General features: G+C 33.2%; 1 protein-coding gene across 1 annotated transcript in view; it reads right to left on the bottom strand.

Moving 5' to 3' along the window:
• LOC150105496 (uncharacterized) overlaps positions 1–15,526 on the bottom strand; it is a 280,173-nt gene that overhangs the window by 241,807 nt on the left and 22,840 nt on the right. The window contains exon 3 of the mRNA XM_090394206.1: positions 15,095–15,244. Coding sequence (XP_090250332.1) covers positions 15,095–15,244 — 150 coding nt within the window. The remainder of the gene's footprint in view (positions 1–15,094; positions 15,245–15,526) is intronic.

Genomic DNA, 15,526 nt, shown 5'->3' with positions numbered 1-15,526 from the left:
CGCGCCTACGAGGCACGACCAGTCTTCAAAATGGAAGCGTCCTTGGAACAGCATTATGCGATTAAATTTTGTGTGCGTTTGCAAAAATCGGCATCAGACACTTTTAACATGATACGCGAAGCTTTCCACGATGAAGCAATGTCAAGGGCATAAAACTTTTAAGGAAGGAAGGCAAAATGTGCAATATCTTGAACGTTAGGGAAGACCTTCAACGCCCATCACAGAGACAATGATCAACACAGCAGCGATTATCATCAAGCATGTCAAAAGGAAGCGTCCATTGCTGAAGAATGGCTTCTTATTGCACCACGATAATGCAAGGCTGCATATTGCTGGTTGTGTAGTGGACGTTTTGCAGAAGAACAACACAGATATCCTACCACACCCTCCATACAGTCCTGATCTCGCACCGTGCGATTTTTAGCTGTTTCCTCAGCTCAAGAAACCACTAAGAGGCTGCCATTTCGAAAGCAACAAAGCATGTGTAAAAACTGCGGAGGCGGTTTTGAAAGAACTCTCAAAAAACGGACTCTCACATGTGTTTAAGAAGTGGACGCAACGTTGGGACAAATGCATCGCATCTCACAGTAGTTACTTCGAAAAAGACCATGTAAATGATGACGATTAAAGGTAATCTGTTTTCTGTATAAATATAGTCATTACTTATTGAACAGCCTATGTACAATGGTGATTCTTAAATCACTGGAGAGATATTTCTGGCACCATGCAGCATAATTATCATCTGACACCATTGAAAATACAATGCAGTTACTTCTTATTACACACACAAACTGTTATAACAAACAAACTAAAACATTTTGAAAAAAGTGCCACAGACACAAACTAATCCTCTGGTCTCTCTCTATAAAAGTTCTTGACAGCAACAGTCAGCCATAGCATTTTGTCATTGTGCTAAATCCATGTCATGTGAATAACTTTCCCATCTCTATTACAATTCCTTCAGATATGTGCAGTGGAAGTGAAATAAGAAGGTACTATCGTATCATGTGGCTATCACCACACACACACGCACAGTGTCTAGCTGTCTGTATTAAAAACAGGAATCATGATGTATCATGTAAGTATACTGATACAAATAGCTTCAGATTTCATTTCAATGTGTAAGATGGTAGAATGATTGTTTATTCTACATCAAATATTTTTGAAAAATTGCAACATACATCAAAACAACAGAGGCCTTGTTTAATCAAGAAATAACTAAGTGTAAAGCATAAAATCCAGATGAAACTGCATCGGTGCCAAATAACTTTCATTCTATCAATCCCATGATCGTTAAATTTTGACTCATCAAACAACTTGCCACATTTCCACATCCATACTTCATGAGCATTAAGCACCAATCTCTTTATTATCTTCATTATTCCTATATTTGTTTCATTACTTCAGACTACAGAAAATAAGCATGGAATAACTCTTGAAGATTTGACAGGCCAAATCCACATAAGCAAGCAGTCTCTACTTTGCAGTCAATGATCAACTCTGACTTTCAGATTACCCAAAACTATCCAGATAATCTATGTAAAAATCAAGCATTAATGGAGTTAACAGTCAACAGCAATAAAACTGAAGTCCTAAAAAAAAGAAAAAGTAGAGTCTTCATTTATGTTCAGTACTCATGCTTTCTACAGATCAAGAAATGGAAGCAGAGGAGGAGTACCAGAAAGAAATTTTGGCAACATATAAGCAAAGTTCTACTGAAAATAAAGTACAAGACAATAACTGTGGAACAGTGGAACAATCACAGATTTAATCTAACCATAAAAATTTGAAGAAGAAGTTTCATCACACTGGGCCTTTAAACCACACATATGGCAACATTACACATTACATGGATAATATTTTTGTTGGGCAGAAACATATTTTAAAAGCTAAATATAAAGAGCCAAAGGCTTCAATTCGGCGATGTAAAATTATTTAAATTAAGGGGGATATTACATCCCACATTGTTTCAGAGCTGTATAAGGAACTCAAAGATAGAAATCTAAGTTTCATGCCAAATATAGAAACTATATAAAGTTCGGCGAGTCCAAGCGTAAGCCAAATACCTGGTAGTGCAACACGGGGTGACTCATAGTAAAGGTGGAGCAAGCTCCGTTCACTGTTCTTAGTATTTACTCATAATGTAAAAACCCAGCCCCTAGGATTTCGTTTGTTTCCTTAACAACTATTACCCTAAAACAGAAGAAAAAAACTCCTATTTTTAGACATTCTAATAAAAAGGAGCCAATCCACAGGAAGACATATCTCTATGTCCCATGCTTTTTTTCTAGGAAAAAAAAGGTGCAGGAACTCACATCTTGTTGTTAAGCTTTTTATTAAAGAAAATCATATTCAAATCTTAATTTAAATGAAATATAAAGCAGCTGTTGCTGTCACGGAGTCGCATAAATGAATTAAATATAATTTATCTTTAAATATAATTTATCTTTATTTTAGACATGATCAAATGTAAAATTAAACAAACAAATTAAAATATACAACCAAAGACCAAATATAAAAGTAAAAGTAAATTTGTAAAAACATTATATAATTTAAGAGAAGTTCATAGCATTTTCCCAAGTTTCGTCCAATTCTCGTTGAACAAATCGTCTTGACTCCTTTCTTTGCTCTTAATATCTAAGGCCAAATGTTGTCCTCTAAGTAACCACAGATCAACATAGTTTGAAGGATCAAAAAGTCTTAAAGGTGGTCCAACGAGTTTGATGAATAAAAGTGGCGAAACTGTTTTAGTCTTCAACGAAGCTCTTGTTGGGGTGATAATTAAATTTATCTGCAAAAATCCTTGTTCACATTCACTTGATGATATGGGAATGGTATTCAGAGCATGTACCAAACGCAACAGTTTTTCTGGTTATGTCTTATCGAGAATTTATTCACGGAATCCATGAATCATTTCTCTTTCATTTAGTTGCTGTCTGATTGACAAATTTCTAATTTGTCAATCAGATGGCATTTTGCTGAATATTAGCTGAGCATCAATATCTTCAGGCCAATGTTTTTGGTCAAGCATGCGAGCCCAAAGTGCTAGCTCAACATCTTCGCTATCAAGCAATCTTTTTTCAATTTGGTATAAAATGTTTTTGGATCAATAGGAGGATTATTTTTTGGAGCTTTTCCGAAAGCACAGATCGCGTACAGCAGCTGCAGCACATCTATAATAGGGTCCAAAATTCTGTCTTCTTTCTTCAAAAACTTGTACAAGTACATTTATTTTTTGATTTGCTTTGTAAAAGTTCATGTCACTGTCTTGCAGGTCCAAACTTAATTCAGACAATTCTTGGAGAGCATCACACATCAATCCTAGATCCAATAAAAAGTCTGTAGATGTTATTTTTTCTTCTTAAGCCATCATAAGTACATTTATTATTTTTATCTCTCCTAGGATCATGCATCGCGTCTTCAAAATGATGCACTAGAGATTCAAAATTATTCCACACAGCCAAAACTGAACGGAAACTAGATGACACCCATTGAGCATTTAAAATTCTTCCAATTTTCAATACTGTTGATCCTAGTGTGCAGAATCACTAGCTCAACCTCTAATGATTCTGCACATAAATGCAACTCTCTACTGTTTTTTGGCGAAGCATGGTATAGGAGATAAAGTTTATTAATAAATGATTTGAGTCTACTGATTCCTGAAATTTCCTTTACAGCATAACTTACTGATAATTCTAGTCTGTGATTAGCACAATGCCAAACTATAATAGAAGGAATTTTTTCACTCCACTTTTACACCCTAACATTACAGCAGTGCCATCGCATGCTAGAGAAACTAAATATTTTTTAAAATAATCTTCTGTTATCCCAATAGTTAAAAGTAAGGAATCAAATACACTTTTTGCCGTTACGTTTTCAAGTTCAATCAAGTCCAAAAATAAATTTATCGCTGAACACCTTCGTTAGAGCATTGAATATACACTATGAGAGAGAGTGGTTTTATTGCTTATTGTTGTTCATTCATCAATTATCAATGAAATTATATTTTTGGATTGAATGATTTCTTTAACACATTTTTACATTTACATGATTCACAATATCAATACATGCATTTGTTGAATGAAGAATACGACCCATTTCAAAATTATGGAATGATTGGTTTTCCATTGCTACTTTATATGCAGTTCGAAAAATGTTTGCAGTTATTTCTTTTTCACAAGATAATGATTTTAAAAAAACCTTTTCAAGGGTCTTTTTTTTGGCTTCAGAAACAATTTTTAATGCTGCTTTGTGTGCAGCAGATTCTCTGTGATCGAACATTTTTTTCGAAGTGAGCTCATCTGTAGCTTCCTATCTTTGCCAGAATACGTAATCTCATTGTTGGCCCATTCTTTGGAAATTTTCATTCCCATCTTTGTTTCAATTCCAAGAGTTCTAATTTTTCTGCAAGGTGTACAGCCAAGTTTCTTTTTGCAAATATACCTCCATTCATTTTTCGAACAAAAATAATTTTTTTGATCTAATGTCCAGCAATTCGGCCAGTCATTTTCAGTTTGGCCTTGCTTCTCGAGATTAGCTTGAGATGATTCGAAAACATCAACTGGCACCATTATTTCCATATTTTTTTTGATGTCGTGTCTGTTATTATTCTAGGCTTTTTATTAATGGGACCTTTTATTAGTGGTTGAGGAGTAATCAGAAATTTTTTTCATTTTCAAACTTGGGGTCAGACTATTACACTAAAGAGGATATAAAAATAATGATATTAAATTTACGTCAATTCAATAAATATATTTTTTAGATAAATAAATGTTTTACCGAAAATCATTTGCATGTTGTCAATCACACATCCAGACAGCCACAAATATAGATGCTAATGGCGTGCGCATGTGTATTACCAGGCATCGTCTGGTAACATGCATGCGCACGTGTTATGTATGCACAAACATTATTTCAAATATTACTTTTGAAAAATTGAAAAAAAAACTGTAAAAAACTAGGTGCTGGAACGACGTTCTGGTGCGTTATGCCAGAAAAAAAGCACTGTCTATGCCTCACAATCATGAAGCTGTTAGTCAGTAACTGAGTTCAACATCCACAACAAAAACCTTCATAACTTTAAAAATACATACAACAAAAACAATTCAATTGAAATTTTCAATAATAATAATAATAATAATGATAAAATTAATGAAACTGTTTCTGCTGGGAAGAAGTTTGGTTAAATCAAGTTTTTGTTATTGTTATTTTTAGCCATAGATGGGGCTCCATATCAAGAAAACAAATTTTAACACAAACACAATTAAACATGTAGATGCACACACATATGGGTGGTGAAACAATTGCTGACGACTGCTCCAATTAAGATATGCATATTTTTAAAAGTTAAATCAGGTTAGTTAGTTATTTACAGAGTTTTTTAGTGGTTCAAACTATTTGAATATGTAAACTTTTAATGCAAACAGTTCAAACCATATGAAAGGAATGAGATCATGCCATCCAACCAACACAACTCTAATGGAAGTCAGTTGATACATTTTATTTAAAACTTACTTTATATTTTTTTAGATATTGAAAAATTAATTATAAAGTAGATTTATCTGTGATATTTGACAAAAATTAAAAGTAAAAAATAAAAAAAAATAATAATAATGAAAATAGTCTCTCTTACCCCCCCCCCCACCACAAAGACCTGTGTACCCAAGTGGTACATGCACAACACTTTGGGAAACACTGATAAAAGGTAAAGAAATGAAATCTCCATAATCTGTTTTAGTATCTTATAAGTTGGTTTCTCATAGAAAAGTAATTTATAAAGTAACTTCTTTTTTTGAGTAGCCATTTTGAAGAAATTGGTTGAATAGAAGATACACTTCATTCATCTTTATTTCATCTTAAAACCACTTTCAAATGAGTCAATACCTCACAAAATTTTCTACATTAACCTCTTAAAGGCAGTATTCCCTCTAAATAAACCATGGAGTATACAAGATTCCATGTTCCTGAAACATAATTAAGCCTGTAGAAGTTTTAAACTTTAAAGGTACCTGTAGCATGACCATAAACAATAAATTACATGATAACCACAGTAATTAACTTTAATGAAATGAAAGTACATATATTTCATACTGAAAATAACATTATCAGTGCATAGAAACAAGCAAATTAAAGAAATGGGAATACAAGATACATACAGCAGTTGGTGGTTTGCCAATTAAAAACTGTTGACGCATGCTAAAAATTAATATTAATAAATAATGTTATTAAAAACTATTTTTGATGATTACATAAAATAAGAATCTCCCAAAAGTTTGGGGGGGAGAGAGAGAGACAATCGTTCTGATTCAGACTTGGCCAATGTAAAAAGGCTTCACAACTTTCTTTGAAAAGGTGTTCATATTTAAACCTGCTTCTATGGAGAACAAGCTTCATCCCACTGGATACCGTGTTTAGTGTCAATATAGGTAACCGTCGTAAATTGTAGTAACCCTTGTTCAACGCGGTTTCGTTATAACACGGTCTACAAACTGTACTAACCCTTTATCATTTCATATAATATGTCCGCCCATGTAGTTATAAGTAGCGAATTTATATTAGGGGAAATATCCTATAGCGTGCATGTACGTCAATTGTTTACCGTATAAAGTGTTTATTGTTGAAAATTGTCTTCGTTTTCTGCCAGGAAAGCACATTAAAAATCATGTTAATCTCAAGCTGAGCACTTTATTTTTTGACAAGTTACATACAATATGTAATCCTTCTTTTATGTAAAAAATTTATTTTTATAGTAATGGCCACATAGAGGGCTTTTGCGATGGTCTAAAATTAAATTAGTGAAATAATTGATGGCGAAATAGATTTGAATGAGGAGGAACTGGAACAATTAATAGATGACGTCAAACCAAATGGAGGGGAAAATTCGCTGAAGATTCTGATTGTGATGAATCCGTTAAAGAAGAATTCAGTTTAAACAAATTAACAGAAGGATTGGACTTGGCAAGAAAGTTAGAAAGTTATTTTACGGATAATGATCCCTCAATGGAGCGCTCTGGAAAATTCATGAGACAATTGGATATTTGTTTAACTCCATATTATGAACTTAATAAATATTTTCAGCATAGTGGTAAGCGAGGCCTTATTACTGACTTCTTAATAACTAAACCAGCCGAAGTATGCAATGAGAATTATACAAATGATGTATGAGAGATTTCAAGTGATGACGATGCCCGGCCACTTGTAAATAAAGAACATCTACGTTCTTTTAGTTTTGAAGGCAGTGATGACGATTAAAATATGGACTTTATTTTATTTTGCCTAAAACACTTATTCATTATGTGCAATGAAAAGTTTACGTACAATTCATAATTTTTATAAGTTTATATGTATTTTTTTCATAGTTTAAGTTTTCTTAACTTACACGAATTACCTGAAGTAAATAAAAATATATTTTTGTTGGATATGTCACTATTGTTTATATAATTTTATATGGAAACATAACCCTACTTTTTCTATGCGATCTGTGTCTCGTACAACGCAACATTTCTATGGAACCTAACATCCACGTTATACGAGGGTTACCTGTACTATGTTGTGCCAGACCAGACTTTTGAGGCTTCATGTATTCACTATAATACTGATGTCTCTCTCTCTCTCCCAAAAGTTTGGGAGATTCTTATTTTATGTAACCATCAAAAATAGTTTTATATAACATAATTTATTAATAAGAATTTCTATCAAGCGGCAACACTTTTTAATTGGTAAATCACCGACTGCTGTAAGTACCTCGTATTCCCATTTCTTTGATTTGCTTGTTCCTAACTGATGTACTGTTATTTTCAGTATGAAATATCTGTACTTTCATTTCATTAAAGTTAACTACTGGTTATCGTGTAATTTATGGTTTGTAGAAGTTTTGAAACATTGAATATAAAAGAAAAGATAAAAGTGGCCTCACTTCAACAATTTTTCTTAGAACATCATGTAAACAGATTAAATCGGTTCCATTTCCTTCATATATATTGACAGAGTTTTGAGACATACAATGTAGGAAGTCAATTGAATAAATTTATATGGAATAAGAGAGAAATTAGTCAGAACACTAAATTAGCTGTATACAAGATGGTGTTCAAACCAGTTTTAACTTATGGATCTGAGAAAGCTGGGTCAGAAATAAAACACTTGACCAAAGACTAGAGACCACAGATGTGGGAGTCCTGAGAAAGATTAGAGGCATGAACAGAAGGCATTAATGACAATATCATATTAAAAATGAGGATATTAGGAAAGAACTCGATATTGTTAGTATCGAGGAATATGTTAGCAGAGCTAATCTCAGGAGGTATGGGAAAGAAAAGATTAGCAAAACAAGTGTTCTCTGCCAGGTTGCAAGGAAAAAGACCCAGAGGAAGACCAAGATATATCTGGATTGATATAGTAAAAAGTGCCTTGGAAGACAGAAATATAAGATCTGATAATGTTGTAGTCTTGACAAGTAACAGATTGATTTGGAGGAAAATTGTACATAAGAAGTTAAGAGTGATGAAAGTTTTTCATGTAGTACTATCATATCTTGTACACCCCTTGAGGGTCATGTCAGGAATTTGATGTTGATGATGACATTACAATTTTTAAAACACGTTAATTCTAGAACTATTTTCAAATCAGTTTGTATCTTCCATATTTTTTATATTCACCTAAAGACAGCATTATGTTTGAAAAATACCCTGGAACACAAGCGACATTGAGTATAAAATGAAAGATAAAAGTGGCCTCACTGCACACATTTTCTAAGAACATCATGAAATGAAATGGTTATCTACTGCAACATCTGACTTAGAATACAATCTCCTGTTAAGTACATTTAAGGAATCCACTTAGGATAAGTGATCACATGGTACCATAAACAGGAACCAGGGCCTCATATTACAAGAAAACTGGAAGTCTCTTTTATGACCATATAACTTATCAGATCAAATCTCTGTTATGTCAGTAAAGAGAAATGTTTTTGCTTATTGCACAATGGTTTAATTTAGTTGTATAATAAATGTTACACGTGTATTTATCCTACTTTCATAGTTAATTAATTTGTTAATTGTTATTATTTGATATGATAAGCAAGTATAAATTGTTGAGAACCCCTAATTTTTATTTATATCTTTACCTAACATCATCAGAGTACAAATTTCTGTGAAAAGCACACAGGCACAACACTATTTAAAAATAAATAAATAATTAAATTTGTAACTGACACAGAGCTAATATCTTAAGCACTCTCTATGGGCAATTAACCATAAACTTAATTTGGAGAAGTCAGGTTATGTGATCTCAGGATGACCGTCTCCCAGATCTTTAGCAAATTAATGCGCCCATATGTGTTAAGGTTGGGGAAGTGTTTCATAGCAGATTCCGATTTAAAAATAGTCATTTTGACTTATAGCAACTTCTGTGTAAAACTGATGTCTTCTTCCATTTAATCCTATGTGAAAGAATATCCAAATCATGTCTGTTAGTCCAGATTTGTCATAAAGATGATCACGGATGTAATTCGAGTGTTCTTGAAGTTTAGTCTACTTTGGACAGATTGGTAGATCAGTAAATGTTTATCTCCACGCAACATCTACAAGAAGAAGAAGAATAAATCCAACATTAGAAGCACTGAATATAGGAACCATCAACATAAGGCGTATTAATGGAAAAGAAATCGAACTTTCAGAGGAATTGGAAAAGTGCCACACACACATAATTGGCAGTACTGAGATAAAGAAAACGAAAACAAATGAGATATTATAAATAATAAGTAGAAGTTGCTGTTTTCAGGCAATAATGATTAAGGAAAGGAAGGAATAGCGATAGCATTCAATACCAAATATGATGATAAACTTCTGGATTGGAAGGCAGTTTCAAGTAGAGTTATGTGGGCAAACTTCAAAATGGGAAATGGACAATGATACTTTTGTGTGCCTATGGTTCCACAGAAGGTTCTTCTAAGGAAGAAATTGAGAAATTTTTTGAGTCAAAAGAAAAGGCACACCTGACATAAACAAAATGGAAAAGTGTCCTTGTTGGAGATGTGAACAGCAGAGTAGGAAATGAAACGCCCACAGGCATATAGAAACATTTTGGGAAAATTTGGAGAAAAGGGCAAAGCTAATAATAATGATAAGTATTTACTGGATTTCTGCTCAAGACATGGAGTAATCATTACTAACACCATGTTTCAACATAAAGATATGCACAAGTTCACATGGAGAGAAGATTCAAGAAATAAGAAAAGCTTCATTGGCTACATCATTGTTGATAGTGATACCATAGCACTGGTTCAGAATACAAGAGTGTACAGAGGATTCCAAACTGGAGTTGACCATTACTTAGTACTAATCAGGACAAAAAATGAATATTACATTGAAAAGAACAGTATGTAAGAAAGTTTTAAAAAGAATTAAAGTTGAGCAGCTTTAACAGGTAAATTGTAGAACTCAATTATGCAAACATTCTTGAAGAAAATTTGAAGCAAACCTTGGAGTCTCGGTGAGAAACTCTGAAGAAGACACTGATTAATTCAGACAACCAATATCTTCTTCAGAGTTTGCCACCAAGACTCCAAGGTTTGGTTCTTGTTTTCTTCAAACTACTTCAAATTTTCTTAGATGCCCTAAAAAAATACAGAGAAAAATGTAAGCAAGCTAAGCTGTGTGTAAAAGTAACTAAACAAAAGTCATGGGAAGACTTTGGTAAACATATTACAAATAAATAACAAGAATGGCAATGTTATGAAAGATAGTGAAGAAGCTTTGAAATGGAGGAAAGAGTACAGTAAAAACAATCAGTGATGATAAAGGCGATATGAAAACTGAAGATAAAGATATCGTACTTGCCTGGATTAATTATTCTGAAAGACTGCCCAAAGAACCAAGTAGTAATAGAATCATACTAGAAAATTTTCAAGAGAAATGATAAACAGTACATATCAATACCTCAAGTATTGATATGTACTGTTAAAAAGCTGTCAAAACCTTGAAATGTGGAAAGGCAGCTGAAGTAGATGATATGCGACCCAAAATGCTTAAGTATGGAGGTATAACAGTTTTGCAGTGGCTACACTGCATGATTCAGAAGGCTTGGACAGAAGGTTGAATTCCTGACAATTGGAGTAGAGTTCTCATAGTACCCATCTATAAAAAAGGGAATAAAGCTGAATGTGAGAATTACAGAGCAATTTCTCTAAAGTGTTCCAGGTAAGATTTATGCAAGAATACTCGAAAAGAGGTTGAGAAGGATTGTGAAAGAGAAACTTGGAGAATAACAAGCTGGGTCCAGACCAATGGTCAGGATCAGATTTTCAGTTTAAGACAAATAGTTGAGAATTTGTGAGAATACGACAAGAATCTGTACTTAAGTTTTGTAGATCTGGAGGAGGTATACGACAAGGTGTCCAGAGAAAAGCTTTTCAAAACACTGCAATTATATGGGACGAATGGAACATTATACAGAGCAATATATAATCTATATTTAAGTTGTCAGTCAGCAGTTAGAATTGAAGGAAACACAGGAAAATAGTTTGATGTAAAATTAGAGGTAAGACATTATTGCCACTTTTATTCATCATCTATATAAGGGATCAGCAACCTTTTCAGACTTTCGGGCCACATTCAACTTTTATTTTTAATAATCGGGCTGCAAGCGTTTATTTAAGAGAAAATAGTGAGTGAAAAAAAAAAAAAAACTTATGTTATCAATTTTTATTATGTCAATCTTAAAAAACACAGAAATATTTAAAGTACGAGATTTGAAACAAGCATGAAAATGAAACACAATGAAAAATTATTATCACGTAAAAACAAAGTAATATAGTGTATCCATCACAATATGTACATATCTCCCTGCTTAATGTGACTTTTGTGATTGTTTTCCCTTAGCCAGATTATCTAGATCCACTTTATAACCCGAGGTGCAAATTCAAATCGAAGCATGCAAATGTTCATCAGTCAGTAAAGAAGAAATTTTACTTTTTCTAAAACTCATGGCAAAATATACTTATTTGCAAATGTAGGTGCTTCCAAATGTGACTATCATTTTTGCGAAACTGATTAATCCTCCTTCAATTTTTTATTTTTTTGGTAAGCATCGATCAATGTCAACATTAAAAGCGTTCAAATATAATCGGTTTTCAATGCTATTTTTTATGACAATCCACAAATCTTGTTGAAAATTCCATTTGTAAATCTTCAATAATACCAGCAAAAGTTTCCTTTTGTTGGTATTTCCAAGTTGCATGGGAGATATCACGAAGTATAGGTAACAATTATTTTTAATTTATTTTTCATATTATAAAATGTATTATTTAAATAATTCAACATACCAGACACATGTCATGTTAGAACGGTCAACCAAAACCAACGGCCGCCAAAAATTCATGTTTGGGCTGCATGCGGCCCACAGATCCCTGATTTATATGGATCACCTTATGAAAGAAAGTGGCATTAAGCCCTGATATTAGAATTGGAGATGTGAAACAGCTCTTTGCTGGACGCTGATGATGTATTCCTAAACATACCTAGTGAAAGTCTCCATGATTCTCTTACTAAATTAATTTCATTACCAAATTTGCTGTAACAAATTTGGCATGAAAATCAGCAATAAAAAGACCAAAACTATGAAAATATGCAGGAAAATAGAAAACTTCACTGCATTCTGAATGGACAGTCTATAGAAAAGACTTGTCCATTCAGAACATTCAGAATTGTGTCTAAATGGCTGAAAAGAACATTTCGGCCATTTAGACACAATTTTAAGTGAGGATGGAAAATTAAATCTGGAAATAGGCAACTGAATTAATTTATATGGAAAATAGAGAAATTAGCTAAAACACCCAACTAGCAGTATACAAGACTGTTCAACCCAGTTTTAAGTTATGGATCTGAGAGTTGGGTTAGAAATAAAGCACTTGATCTAAGACTAGAGACCACAGATATGAGAGTTCTGAGAAAAACTGGGAGGTAAACTGATGGCATCAATGGCAGAATCATATTAAAAATGAAGATATTAGAAGGAACTTGACATTATTAGCATTCAAGAATGTATCAGCAGAGCTAATCTAAGGTGGTATGGAAACCTAAATAGAATGGGTGAGGAAAGGTTACCAAAACCGGTGTTTGATGCCAATAGGTCTTTTTCCTGCCATCAAACAGATGTTTGATGGTAGGAAAGAGACCTACAGGAAGATCAAGGTCTAGGTGGACTGATTCAGTCAGAAGTGCCTTAGAAAAACGAAATGTTAGATACGATAATATTGAAGTACTCACAAGTAATAGGATAAAAATTGTGGACAGGAGATTAACACGTTCATTGCCAATCACGCGATATCGCGCGATGCGAGTTCTCACCAAATGGCTGATCATGCGTTATCGCGTTGACGTCACTAACTAAATAAAAAAATTGGCCACCACACGAAATTCCAATTTTCAGCTTGGCAATGAACGATATCGCACGATGCGAGTTCTCAGCAAACGGCCGATCACGCGTTATCGTATGGACGTCGCTAACTAAATAAAAAAAATTTGGGCACCACACGAAATTCCAATTTTCAGCTTGGCAATGAAAGTGTTAATAATAATGTAAACTTAAACACGTAGTGCTGTCACAGTAACCTGAATACCTCTTGGGGATACATATCATGAAACTGAGGATAATGGTGTTGTTTATACCATGAAGCATTATTGTGAATTGAATGTTACATGTTTGGTTTCTAGAGCATGGTTTCTGAACTATGTAAAAAAAAAAACAATAAATAAATAAATAAAATAAAATAAATATAATAAAAAACCTTCGTCTGCCTATAGGTTTACAAAAACTTTCATGGGTTATGCTAAATAAGCAAAGTTCTTTGAGAAAACAAAAACTAAAGCACTAAGAGATATATACATTAGTTGGCATACAACTGACAATTTGGCTCACCTTTGTTTTTAACAGACTTCAATTCCAAGAGGTCAGTTATACCCATATTTCTGTAAATGGTTTCTTATTTTCCAATTTATTTTGCAATGCAGTCTGTTTCCAAGTACAGCTGATTTCACTATAGGAAATTCCACTATAAAAACCTACAGAAAACTCCTAGCCTAAGGTCCAATGGTATGCTAAATGAAATGAATTACAGCAAACTAGTATAACAAGCTATTCCTGTGGTACTTAGTAGTTTGTTGTAGTGAGAGTTGGATGTAATGGAGAAATCAATTAACTCAACTATACACTCTTCATGACTCATTTAATTAATGGCTGACAATGTGCATTTCAGTACTATCTATTCATAAGAATCTTTATATGCTCAACTACATCTCTTTCTGTCCTCCCCCTTTTTTTTAAAAAACGAATCCCATACATGAATATTACCTGAGAGTATTAATACTATAGATGGGCTAGGGATTAGGTAATCTGGGAACCCTACTCTAGAAATCAAACATGGAATTTTTTTCAAGCCATTTCGAGGCTTCAAGGCTCCAGTAAGCAAAGTGGTGGTCCCACATTGGGTAATTACATCAACCTACCACCTAAAAAAAAATTTAAATTTATGCCCACAGCAGGATCTGAACCCACTGCCTGCTTGTTGGAAATATACTAATTATTTGGTCAACCAGGCCATAAATGCCACAAAAACCTCACGGTTGCTAGTTTGACACAATGATCATCAGAATAACTGCCCATTCTTAACTGCATGACCACATCTTTCTAGAAACTTGTCTCCCTTAACCTCATGTTGGAATATTTTCAGACATTTTTTTTTGTACCTTCATGATATTTTTTCAACAAACTGTAATCATGATGATATGACAACAAACCATACTTTTGTTTTTTTCTATTAACAAAACATTAATTGTACCAATACTTTTTTTTTTTTCTCTCAAAAAATAAAAATAAAAACAAAATCTTAATGTTAATTTCTAATCTCTTCTGATAAATCTCAAGTATTACTATTAATATTTCACAACAAGTGACACCAAAATGGACAGAATTGTGTGGACTTTCCCAGGACAGACAGAAGTGGAAAGAGTTTATTTGGCCTCATCATCATCCACATAGATGTTGGAAGAGAGAAGACGAAGAAGACTATTAATATTTATAATAAATATAAAGAACTTACCAGGTTTCTTTTTGACGGGAGATGCAGATGATGAAGCAAGACGTTTTGGTGCAGCTCTCTGTAGACATGGACTATCTGTCTTGTGTTTAATGAATTCATTTAGACTATGGAATATTGCTTCACATTGGCCACATTTTAAAATATCTGAATCTAATAACAGATAATACAAAAGTAGTAATGAATATGTTGATAATCCAAAAAAAAAAAAAATTTAAAAGTGCAAAATTAGATGCACTTTTAAAGACATACAGTGCTAAGGAAATTTATGATAACAAACTATTTTCATGCACTTGTTCGACAACACTTCATAACACAAAACACATTGAGATTTCTGTTCATTTTCATCTCCACACCAAGTAAACTCGAATTCCAAATATGAACTGTTATATTTCCTACTCTATTTTTTCTTTGAACTGCTTGTTTTTTCTACTT

Source organism: Typopeltis vanoorti, chromosome 6, assembly GCF_054136105.1.
Source record: "Typopeltis vanoorti isolate ZY-2024b chromosome 6, IOZ_Tvanoo_1.0, whole genome shotgun sequence".
Taxonomy (NCBI): domain Eukaryota; kingdom Metazoa; phylum Arthropoda; class Arachnida; order Uropygi; family Thelyphonidae; genus Typopeltis; species Typopeltis vanoorti.
This window is presented reverse-complemented; position numbering and strand designations above follow the sequence as displayed.